The sequence below is a fragment of the Thunnus thynnus genome, chromosome 12 (assembly GCF_963924715.1).
Source record: "Thunnus thynnus chromosome 12, fThuThy2.1, whole genome shotgun sequence".
In the NCBI taxonomy this organism is placed as follows: domain Eukaryota; kingdom Metazoa; phylum Chordata; class Actinopteri; order Scombriformes; family Scombridae; genus Thunnus; species Thunnus thynnus.
Window position 1 is genome coordinate 11,095,171 of NC_089528.1, and position 13,389 is coordinate 11,108,559.

At 38.9% G+C, this 13,389-nt stretch overlaps 1 protein-coding gene across 1 annotated transcript; it reads left to right on the plus strand.

Moving 5' to 3' along the window:
* The first annotated feature begins 1,835 nt into the window (after positions 1 to 1,835).
* lrrc8da (leucine rich repeat containing 8 VRAC subunit Da) lies at positions 1,836 to 8,066 on the plus strand. Its single transcript, XM_067605417.1, has 2 exons — positions 1,836 to 2,189; positions 5,250 to 8,066. Coding segments are annotated over exons 1-2 (2,550 nt in total). The 5' UTR covers positions 1,836 to 2,188; the 3' UTR covers positions 7,799 to 8,066.
* The last annotated feature ends 5,323 nt before the right edge of the window (positions 8,067 to 13,389 follow it).

The following is a 13,389-nucleotide window of genomic DNA, read 5'->3' on the forward strand; positions in this document are numbered from 1 at the left end:
CCACTCTGTCTTTGTTTGCGGTTCTTTGAGGATCCACTACAGAATTAATAAAACTGAGCCACTCAATTCTGAGAATTCGGCCCTACAGTGGAAACAGCAGATCTGACATACCATATGCATGTACTTGATGTCTCTGTAAAGCACACAGAGAAGACCAATTATCAGTGTAATCAGTCTGCATGTGGTATGTATGGTCACACACCACCTTCACATCTGAGCTTTTAACCTGGCACACTATCACACAACAACACACCCCAGTGGCTGCTTTCTTTCTCCCCCCCCCCTCCCTTGTTCTTCTTCTGTTTTTTTTTTCCCTCTCAAAGTACAAGGGTAGCGTGAGTGAGAGCAGAGTGCCAACAGCCAGCAGCCCAGGACCGGTTGAAACCTGTATGGCTAGCAACCGAGGAGACACTTCCTCCACCCGGTGCATCATCAACCAAATCCAGAAAGAGCTGGAAATGATGCATGAGTTCAGCACTCAGGGTCCTATTGACTGTTGAGTTTGTCAATACCAATAATGTGCACAGACAGACAGATAGACAGACAGACAGACAGACAGACAGATAGGTAGGTAGCAGAACAAAACATAAAGAATTTTGCCTTGTTATTGCAAGTTAATAACAGTAGGATAGTTTTACTGTGGTCACTTAATGCAGCATGTAAAACACGTGGTGTGTGCACAAAAAGCTCAAGTCAAGTCTTAATTAGTCAGCAAGGTTATTTCCGCCACCACCATGAAGCATTTTGTGGCGTCTCAGACTGAAAGAAACTGGGGGAAGCTGGTGCTGCGTTCAAGTTATGTAGGAAAAACAGTAGAGACAAGGAGTAAAATGTCACACAAAAGTCTGAGACACATCATAGATTCTATGATCTGAGTAGTAAGTTCAGCAGTGTTGCCGCTGCTTTTTTGATATCTGTTCCTAAACATGCCTTATAGCATTTCAATAGGGCACATAATTGTACAAAAATGTGTGACTTGTCAGATACTGTGAAGGTAGAGCATTAACCGTATGAAAAAAAAACAAATATTGACAAACAGGTGAGGTGTTAGTGCTCTATTGGCAGACCTACACTCTACCGTTTCTGCTGTTAAAATATGTGACCCTATCAAAATGTATGTATTATATACACTCAAAATAAATGATGATATTATAAATTATTAGATGTTTTTAATAAAAGTGTTCTAAAAAAAACCAAAAAAACATTTGCAGTCTCAATAGAGTTTATTTATTTATTCTTTATTATTTGGGTCACTGAATCTGCTGAGTCACAGAATCTGGTGCAACACGAGCCAGCTTTCAGTTAAAAGACCTGATTTTATTATAACTTAAACGAAGGGCAGTAAAGACCAAAAAAACATGTTTTCTGCCGGGCATAATAATTTTAATATATCGCATAACTTTAATTGCCTTGCTAAATAAATTAAGTGCTACATACTGGGCTGAGGTAAATGGGGCATTATTGTGACCTCAGCACTCAAATTACTCAGCATAGTTCAAAATCCAATCGTTACATATTATGGAGTGATGGCATGTTTGACCCTGCATTTAAATTCAACATTTGGATTTCAAAATGTTGGATTGGATGTAAATGTCAGTTTCGCCCCGAGCAGACACCAGACACCTGCGACACCACAAAAATACCCTGCCATTACAACCCACTGCTTTGTAACTGGTAAGGGTCTTTTAAGGTCATGTAAATGTTTGTGCTGGGGTCACAAATGTTTGGCTGAGATAGATGTAAACTTGTGTGTAGCTGTCTGCAATCCCTTTTCCCGACACGCCCTGAATGCAGCATCAGATAACCAAGCAGGCGGTGTCTTCGGGAAAGTTGCCGTAATGTCATCCTCCAATGAGAGGCGCCCATAACACCCACAACAGCGGTCTGTGCGGCTCCATATTGGATCTGCCTTTTCTTAGAAATTGCACTGGAGGTCTGCCTGCGCATATTGTCTGACCTACGGCCGCACTGCCGGCTCTGCTTCCTGGGCTCAGGTATGAGGGGTGTATCCGACAAACCGCGCTGTCACGCACAAATGCTCCTCGGGCCTCTCTTTTACTGCCGAGCGTCATTCCTACAGTTTTAACTGGGCTGAGAAATTAGGTTAGAGACGCACCTGAAGAACGCAGCGAAAAGTGGCATGCAGGCTGAAGAAGAAATAATTGGATTGAGATAACGCCACACAGGCAGTAAGTATATTTTCTTTTACTAGTTCATTACTTCCAAATCATTTGAAGCTCTCTAATAATCAATAACTTTGGTGATGGCGTGCTCTTTAATCCCGCGTGGCCCATTAGATAATGGTGTGCAGATAAGAAACTGGTTACCTGGTGTGAATGTTTAACACCGGGACACATGCTGATCCTCTATTTCACATGTTCCAACAAGTCACCTGACCCAGTACAGCAACAGATCTGCGCAAGAACTGCTCACGTGAGGAAAAAAAGGTCAAACGCTTCTTCTTCCAACTAAAGAAATGTCTATTTCCTCCTTGTGGTGGAAAAAGTCTGTCTAAATACAAAAAAAAAAAAAAAAAAATCATGCAGCCTTTTTTTCACATGGCCAATGTGAAACCAATTTCCTTCTGTCTAGAGTCCAGAACTGGGTTTAACTTGTTAAACATTGTCTGGTGGCTTTAATTAATCATCTATCTGGATTAATTTACACTTTACACGCACGTGGTAAAGTCGGATTTATGTGGTCTGCCTGCAGTCTGTCTGTTCATACATAGGTTCAAACCAGTGTGAAAACTTGGGGACTTTTCAACAGCCTTGCCCTGCTGCCAGGGCCCGCCCATGGCCCCTCCCCCTCCTGGGGGCCCCCCGAAACAAAAGATTGTTTTTTCACAGCCTATTTGAATGTGTTTCTTCTGCCATGCATGAAGAGACAGGGGAAGGGCTGGTAATTATAAACCACTGTGGAGTCACTATCAACTTTGTTGCTGTTGCAGGACATAAACATCACTGCGTTCTCCAAATAAATCAGGAGCCTGAATATAAGACTTTACTCCGATATAGTTTGAATATAGCCACAATTTATGATCAACCATTACTTCCCCTTTTAGTTAGATTTGACATCCGTTTCAGTATTGCAAAAATCATGAAAGGAACAACAAATGCACTGGAGAAATGATTAAGAATGATTATGACATTAGGAGCCCCTAAAGTAAAATCTTACCTACGTCCCACAAAAAAAAACATGCTGTCATGGTAATATGCACAACTGATTAAAAACTAAAACTAAAAAAAAGCCCCGTGACGCAAATAAAACTTCAGACCTAACCACACATGACTTGCGAGGCAATACATTCAGTACTGGCTACAACTCAAAACCACTACTACACACACACAACACTTTGACAAACATTTTGCAATAGCAGCCAATAGCAAAGCTGCTTTGACTTTGTTTTTGACTTTTTGACTTGGACAGAAGATATTCTTTAATTCATCTGTTGCAGAATAGAAATCGTATTAGAAGACCTTTGGCATAATCCTTCATGATGCAGGAAGGCAGGAAGTGTGTACTCACACATGCAGTTTGCATGTTTGGAGGCTGAACTGAAACTTTACTGATCTTAAATTCAGATAAAGGTCAAGACATCAACATGTTGTGTTTTATTCACAGATAAACCACACAATTAATCCTTCTTTTTCAACTTCTTACTGCTGGCTTTTAATTATAATTCTGCTGTCTGTCAACAACTTTTAGTGATGCCTTAACATTTAATGCTATCACCCTCTAATTTAGAGGCCTATTTCTGCACATTTCAATGTGACACATCATATAAACAGACTTCCTTTAAAAGGAATTTCTGCTCTAATATGTACAGTACCACAATGTGCAAAACAATCAAAACTTCTAGTGAATTCTAGAAAAACAAAATGTATTTTGTGAAAAAGATTACATTTTGACCCACAAGGGCCAGACTGGCAAATTACCTTGTACATGTAATAAGATGCCATCCATACGTCACTGTAAGGATATAGTCAAATATATATTTTCTTCTTAACAATTTAGTGGGATACTATTATTTAGGATGTCCTCTGCTTCAGTGCTGCAACTCAGTATGAAATATTCAAAATGTGCCAGGTAAATATTGAATTACCATGAGGTCCCGGGGGCTTAAAGAAACAACAAATCATCAGTCACAATGGTCAGATAAAAACGTATTTATTTATTCATAGAAACACTGCATTTTTTTTACATTGCTTTCAGATGTGTGTTTGGATAAGAAGCAGGCACCAGATGAAAGACGATACAGAGAGTGCCACATCTACTAAATAGGAAAAAAGGGACACACTTTGTGGTGATTCACTAAATGAAACACATGCGTGCCAAACTTCTTAGTGAGTCAGAGCAGTTGGTGGACTTATGCTCACATCAAAGGACTCTGCAATGTTCCAGCGACAGCATGTTGTAAGACGTCTGGATTTAGAACACGCTTAGCTCGGTTCTTAAACATCATTAAAATATTACTGAATGAAACAAGACTGAAAAGTGAGAGGAAGTAAGAGCTGAATTTAACACACCAGGATAAAATAATGGAGCACACCAGCACTCATCAGTGCCTTCACAGCTACACATTCACACCTTGTAAAGCCGGGGGTTAAACGTTACTCAAGCAGTGTTAGGAACAGGATGTGGCGCTCCACTTTTGGCAACATGCTATGGATTAAAGGTGTAACCTGCCGGTCTAGCTTCAGCTCATGTTGAATGTTATTTTTGAATTTTCCTTTTTACTTTCCTGACAGATTACTAATGACAAGGAGAATCTGTTGAAAGCTGAATATGAAAAACTGTTCTGGTTCAGACTAAACAGAGGAATTGTTACATAACAAAGCTTAAAATTTAAAGTAGAGTTGCAGTTAACAATTATTTTCATTATTGAAAGATGTCACCATTATAATCTGTTGATTACTTTCTTGATTAACCATTTGTTCTGTTAAATGTCTGTGAAAAATGTCCATCACTGTTTCCAAGTTAACATCCTCAAAGGTAACCAATTGCCCAAAATCCAAATACACTGTTACAAATATATAATTGCAATAGAGTTACAGTGATGTAAAACATCAAAGAAGCAGCAAATCTCTCTAATTGGTGAAGCTGGGATCAAAAAATAGTTGATGATAAAGTCGATTAATCAATTATTTGACTAATTGTTTCAGCTGTAATGTAAAGGTCAGTCTTTTGCATTAATACCTATAACTAATTGATTGCAGATTAACTTACTCACATTCACTTTGTTGCAGTGATGTTCACACTCACTGAGGTTGCGTCCCTGAACGACATCCAGCCGACGTACCGCATCCTGAAGCCATGGTGGGACGTCTTCATGGACTACCTGGGGCTGGTGATGCTCATGCTGGCCATATTTGCCATGACCATGCAGATCACCAAGGACCAGGTGGCTTGCCTTCCTTGTCTGGAGGACACGGAGGAGCCTGCAGGAGCTAAGCATAACTCGTTCCCCACACAGAGCACGCGGGAGGCAGCCACTGGGACCCCTGTAACCAACATCCCACTAGTCTCTAAGGACCTACCGGACAGAGCAGTCCATGAGATCCTCGTCACACATCAGCACACTGCTGTGAAGGCAGAGAAATATCCCAGTCAACCTCAACCGACGGGGGTCAAGACCAACTTGGACTATCAACAATATGTCTTTATCAACCAAATATGTTACCATGTTGCCTTGCCCTGGTACTCCAAGTACTTTCCATACCTCACCCTCATCCACACCCTTGTTCTCATGGTCAGTAGCAATTTCTGGTTCAAATACCCCAAAACGAGCTCAAAGATTGAACATTTTGTTTCTATTCTGGGTAGATGTTTTGAGTCTCCTTGGACGACGAAGGCTTTATCTGAAACGGCTTGTGAGGACTCCGAGGAGAACAAACAGAGATTAACCGGCGCCCCCTCAGCACCAAAGCAGGTATCTTTAGAAGGGAAAGAAGAAGGCACAAATGTCAACTCATCCACACCCATGCTTGGGGTGAAGTTTTCCGCAGAGAAGCCCATTGCGGAGGTCCCAAGTAGTATGACAATCTTGGATAAAAAAGACGGAGAGCAGGCCAAAGCCCTTTTTGAGAAAGTGAGAAAATTCAGAGCTCATGTGGAGGACAGTGATTTCATCTACAAGCTTTATGTAGCTCAGACCATTGTCAAAACTGTCAAGTTTATTTTGATATTGTCGTACACCTCAACCTTTTTGGCTAAAATTAATTTTAAGCATGATTGTGAACCTGATATTAAACAGCTCACTGGATACAGAAAGTTCTTCTGTACGCACAACATGGCTTTCATGCTAAACAAGCTGCTTATTAGCTACATGGCTTTGATATTGATCTACGGGATGGCGTGCTTGTACTCTCTCTTCTGGGTATTCCGTCGACCTCTGAAAGAGTACTCATTTGAGAAGGTCAGGGAAGAGAGCAGCTTTAGTGACATTCCTGATGTCAAAAATGACTTTGCATTCCTCTTACACATGGTTGACCAGTATGACCAACTCTACTCCAAGCGCTTTGGTGTCTTCCTGTCCGAGGTCAGCGAAAACAAGCTGAGGGAGATCAGCCTCAATCACGAGTGGACCTTTGAGAAGCTACGGCAGCTGGTGACCCGTAATGCACAGGACCAGCAGGAGCTGCATCTTTTTATGCTCTCTGGTCTCCCAAATGCAGTGTTTGACCTCACTGACTTGGAAGTGCTCAAACTGGAGCTGATTCCTGAGGTGAGATTCTCTGCAAAAGTCTCCCAAATGACCAGCCTGCAGGAGCTGCATCTCTGCCACTGTCCAGCCAAAGTAGAGCAGACAGGTTTCGCATTCCTCCGTGACCATCTTCGCTGCCTTCATGTCAAGTTCACGGATGTTGCTGAGATCCCAGGTTGGGTATATATGCTGAGGAGTTTGCGGGAGCTTAACCTAATTGGGAACTTGAGCTCAGAAAATAACAAGATGATCGGTCTAGAGTCCATGCGAGATTTGAGGCATTTAAAGACATTATGCCTGAAGAGTAACCTCACAAAAATGCCCACAAACATCACAGAGCTTTCGCCACACCTGATTAAGTTAGTGGTGCACAATGATGGTACGAAACTGCTGGTACTGAATAGTCTGAAAAAAATGACGAATCTAATTGAACTGGAGCTGCACAGCTGTGAACTGGAGAGGATTCCACATGCTATTTTCAGCTTGACCAACTTGCAGGAACTTGACCTGAAATCTAACAACATCCGAACCATAGAGGAGATCATAAGCTTCCAGCACCTCAAGAGGCTGACGTGCCTTAAACTGTGGCACAACAAAATAATCACCATTCCATCCTCCATCGGCCAGGTCAAGTCCCTGGAGTCTCTCCACCTGTCACACAATAAACTGGAGTCTCTGCCTCCAGCCTTGTTCACTCTACCTAAACTGCGGCACTTGGACGTGGGCCACAACTCCATCACAGTGCTGCCACCGGATGTGGGTCTCCTACACAACCTCCAGCATTTAGCCATCAATTCCAACAAGCTAGAGGTGCTGCCAAAGCCTCTGTTCAGGTGCACCAAGCTGAAGGTGTTGTGTCTGGGGCACAATGCACTCTTGGTGCTGCCGGAGGCTACGGGCCAGCTGGTCCAGCTCACTCAGCTGGAGCTGAGAGGAAACTGTCTGGACAGACTGCCTGCTCAACTGGGCAACTGCCGCATGCTGCGCAAAAACACCCTGGTTGTGGAGGACCATCTCTTTGACACACTGCCTGTGGATGTTAAGGAGAGCATCAGCCGAGAGACCAACGTGTCCTTTACAAGTGGCTTATAGCACAAAAATACACAATGACGACTCAGACAGGCTGGTAGCTGTGGTGGTAGCCTGTATAATGGGATGAAATAATGTTCTTTTTACTATTATTATAATATCCATAAAAATGAATGCATTTTCTTGATTGTTTTAATGGGTTGTCTTAGTTGCTTATGTATCTAAATGGATGCAGATTGCTTTTATTGTTGCAGAGTATGTATCACCTAATTCAGCATTTTGGGGGTTTTTTGTATTTAGCATTTTCATAGCCTTGAACAATAAAACATTAGGAATTTAGCTTCTCTTTTTAATACTCTGTAGACCAAAACTGTTTGCTCACAGTATGTAGATCTATCACTATTGTTTTAGGTACTCAGGTATAATTGTAACCATGGGGAACAATCTTTTTTGCCTTAACTGCTGCTATTTTTTTACAGTGAGGGCTTTCACAAACAAAAGGCCAAAAATGACAATTTCATGTCGTCTTGTCACTTTTAATATGAACACACAGCAATTTCTATATGTGATGGAAGAGAACACAATGTAATGCTCCCTTCCTGGTAGTTTTTAACTTTTGTTTAACTCACATAACCTTTACTTTCCTCAATGTCTTGTAGCTAACAGAATGATTTCAGAGTTGTAAAACTCAGGTGGAGACTAAGCACCAGAAATGAACTTTTACCTTTGTAGAGATTGTATACTAAGGCCTATAGTAATTCATTTGCACATTGAAAACCTAATGATATAAAGATCAGTGAATATCTTTTGTGATAATATGTTCCTAGACCGGCATGAGCTGATAAAAGGGAAATCTTTTGACCATCTTTCTTAATCATGTTTTAAAATTTTAAATGTGAAATAAAATTGGCTTGGACTGATTGTGTAATGATGATAAACCTGTCTGCCTCCATTCTTTTCAGTGTATCTCTGTGTAGGCCTACATATCTACATCTAAGTGTTCGTCAGAGCTGCTGTACCACCTTGGTGATCCTTTGCTCAAAGTTCACAACTTTATGGCACAATAAAACAACATATTAGATGAATGTCCAATCATTAATCCTCTACTCTAAGTGTGCACTGAACACTACTGCGGTAACTGAATTGTGAAAACTTGCATGAAATTTCTAAGGTATTTTTAAGTTAATTCAAAGTAAACTCCTAATGCTGCTTCAATGGAAAATCCCCTAAACATATACACTGTATACATTCTACCTAATCTGGACAGTTCAGGCTTCATTTTTAACACAAATGATTTCACATCCAAAACTATGGAGCCTGTAAAGCAGTGGTGTCCAAACATGTCCCACTTTGGCAACTCAAAAAATGTCACATCCCCCCACCTACACATAAACTGAAAGCATTTTTATCAACTGCAACAAGAGTAGAATTGAATTTCATTGAAATAACGTTATCAAGAACATGACTGTATGTTTCTTTTCATGCATATTTCTCACTAGTTTTTGTTGTGCAATTCAAATACAAGATAAACTTTGTCCAAACTGCCAGAGATTTTACTTACAAAAGACATAAAGCTCCTGCTATATTCTTCTCCATAGTCTCCAGTTTTCTTTTCCTCTTGGTCAAAAGTAAATCTGTCTTGTATTTTACATGTTGTGTCATTTTGCTTTTCTTGATAATCTGAATTCCAAATGATAGATTTTTTCAGAGCATTATCACTCTTGTGGTCAATTATTGCAATGAAATGCAACACTATTATCCCCCCTAAATTATAACTTTTTCACAAGTTTCTGGTCCACTAAATAGTTTCCCATCTGCATTAAAAACTTGGAAAAAAAGGTCTTTGCTCATGACCCCTCATGCTCTGTACAAATGAGCCAAATCTCATTTGTTTATGTCATCAACAAACAGACAGTGGAAAAGATTACAGTGACGTCAATCTGTCGTAAGGAACAGGATTACGATTCCAAAAAACCTTTTTCAAGTTTTAGACACTCAAGCAAACCAGTCCACACACTGTTTCCAGTTCTTTGTCTGACAGTGCACTTTTTGATGATACTTCAACAACATCATCCATAATCTTTTTCACCAGATGTCTAAAGTTAATATGATGAACATGAATGTCATCAATCTATATGATCCTACAGAAGATGTTTCTGCCAAAATTATAATTCAGACCATATATTCGTGAGCGCATGGGATGGATTTATACAGGAAACTTATAATGGTCGTCTGCAAACCAGTAACATTGTTAATGTGAGCAAATGAGTCCTGTGGAGGAAGAACAATAGGTTCACTGTCTCTGTGTACATGTTGACCAGGTCATAGAGGTCATGCGTGTTATGCATGTATGTAGCCTTCTGTTCAGCAGTCTAACTGATGGCCTTGCAGTAATATGCTCAATAAGTGAACATACTCCGAGAATTTACATCACAATGTATCTGTCCTTGAGATATCCTATCCTGGTTCTGAAAGCGTCAGCACATAATCATGCATAGTCTGTCTGGTCATGTTTTATCTCATTCACTTTGTTTAGACTCACCTCACCTTTTAGCAGACACTACTGTCTCCTCTGCACATTATTTAAGCAAAAGCACAAGCAGGTGTCTGCCTTTATTAAACAATAGTTATTATACATGAAGAAGTTTCTTCATAGATTCCAATATAAAGGTTCAGTTTTTCCTCATATTAAAGTTGCTGTAAACTCTGCACTATAGTATAACTGAGCATATGATACTTTAGCTTCGCAGTGGTTTCAGGGGGGTTTCAGGGTCAGACAAACCAGGAATGATTTAACTTTTTTATTGGGGTCATTTCTGGGGGTCCTCAGGGCAAAAATGAACTGAGATGTCTTGTATACAGTGATTCAGTTAAATGTAAATTTATTTAGGAATATGCATGATGTATATTTTGACACAGGTAGACAAGACAGGTAATAAAACAACACATATTAAGGCCTTGATCATTACATTTGACATTGTGCCTTTGTGATGCATATTTCCAAACATTTGCAGTTTATGAAATTATCACAAACCAATAGACACACAATGAATATGGGTAACTGATAATTCAGTTAAGTTTTGATAATATTGTGTTTATATTTTGGGATGATTATTCTCATTTGTTATCAAACTACCAGGAAGAAAATTTTGACCATGTAGTTATAAATTGTGGTCTGACACTAAAATAATGAACCACAGAAATAGATAGATAGACAAATAGACTTGGGAACCCCAGTTCATGACATTTAATACAAATGTATCATTCTGTACCTTATATAAGGTTTGTAATTTCCCTCTCCACTCAAAAAATTATCTTCACTATGCAGAATAATGTATGTGAAGAGTTAAACACTATTAGGCTGTTTTCACATTCATCTTCTTCTCTGTGAGCATTAAAAATGTTATTTTAAGGGCAGGACCTGTGAGCATGATTTGTGACATTACAACTAGTTTGGAAACCAATCATGGTACAATATTCAACTTACACAAGTGTGATGTGGAAACTTGGAAATGGATTTTACAGTGAAGAAGGAGACATCTTGTGTCCAGCAGAAAAACTTTTGAAATTAAAAATATTTGATTAGTCATATGCAGATTATGGATTTTTCAATGAGGGAGAAGGAGGAGATACCCATTTTAAGGATTATTTTTTTTAGACAGATCTCTTTCATTGATTTTTCAAGAAGAAACAAACAAACACAGCACAAACAAACATCGGACCGTTTATCGACTAAGCATATTCAAAGGTATAACTAAGCATGATTAATATGCATCTGGGAGGGTGAGGAAAAAAGTAAATAAAATAAAAAGTGAGGAGGGGGAGACAAGTAAATAAATATGCATATACATGAACATGTAGAATTGCAGACAAAAAAGGGAGATATGATATACAGTATATGAATGACATATAAAATATAAACACCAGGAAGTCAATCTCAAGAGTTCAGACAAAACAACATAGTAAAACATGAAGGCAAGAAGCAGAAAGGGCAAAAATAAAAATAATCTTTATGAGTAGATTTGGGGTGAAATAGGTAAATCAAAAAAATAATAATAGTAATAATAATAATTAAAGCATTTTAAGGATATCAACAAGGTAATTGATCTTTTTTTGGAAAAAACATACACTTATTATCATTCCAAATGGAGTATTTTTCATACATCTTGAAACATGCCATACTCCAGAGGTCCATCATATGTTGCAGTATGTCCCCATCTGTTGGCAGGTGAAAGTACTTTTAAAGTGAGAGAGGTCTGTCTGCAGCCTCCTCTGTGGGGACACCTCCGCTGCAGGCTCCGCTCTCAGGGCAGCTCCACTGTCAGGATAGGAAATAATACCTTGTGTTTTCTTTTTTTCTTTTTTCTAAGCCCTGCATTAACAACTGTAGAAGAAAACACAAGACATGTCCATGGTTGTTTTCAAGAGCTGTTCATAGAGGTGACAATGTGACTGTGACTTGTTTGGTTTAAAGTAATTTAATAAAGCAATTCATGTTTAGTTGTTTTAATAGTAACTATATCAAAGAAATGGTAATTTATTGTTGTTGTGAGTTGCGCTCTATGCAACTTGTGTAGGTTTCTGTAGCCTGTGTAAGTTACTGTGAGTTAACTCTAACTCTTTCTTCTCCCGCACACTCAGTATCTTACACATACTATTCACAGAAAATATGAATTCATGGGAAACCTGGCAGTGGTATTTATTCAGTATTACTATGGACAAGATACTGAAAATACACTGTTTTGAGTTACGTGCTTAATAGTTTCAAGGAAGTAACCCTGTGCTTTGTTGCAGCTTTAGATGATATTGTGTCCAAGATATCGGGTACAAAGTCTTTTCCTTACTTTCTTTTCTGTAAAACTGCAGCATATTGGTGAGTAAAATGTTCAGTTTGAACGACACCTGTTCTGATCATTATTTGAAGCTTCCTCTACAAAACAGTGATGCGCAAATGTGCATTATCCAAAACCAACTAGTCTCAATGTTTTGCTCCGTACTAGTTGTGCTGTTAAAATAGTTTATGTTATGTTATCAGTTTGTGTAAATCTAAATAACCTCAACTACTTAATGTTATCTAGTCAGGATATCTATAATGCCAACAGTGGCTAGTGTTAGCTTATTAAGTCAGTTTCAAATACACAAAGCAAGCTTTTCCACATATGCTATATTAATATAAAGCTTGTTTTGGTAGATTTCTCATATATCAATAGATATATAGGCTAGAGTCTTTAAAGGTTTTAAATACAATCAAAACAGTGTTATGTAATAAGATATCGATTGTCAGCTTTTCATACTAAATTCACCTGATCACAGTAAAATAATTTGTCTGCAAAGAGAACTCAGACATTGTGAATAAAAGGAGAACAGTGCATGTGTTTGTGTCTGTGAAAGCTGAGGAGAGGCTTTAAGCAATAAGCAGTGTTTGTTGAATCAATGAGCTATAGGCTATATTTGTTTATGAATCTATCAATAAATATCACTATATTGACAGTTATCACAATGTGCTACGTTGACAGAATAAATCAATACATTCACTATTTAAATAATACTGCTACATTGATAGCCTATAATTATTGAATCGATATGAATCATTATATTGGCAGAGTCAATCACTTTATGGTATGTTGATAGATATATGTCGCTACATTTAAAGA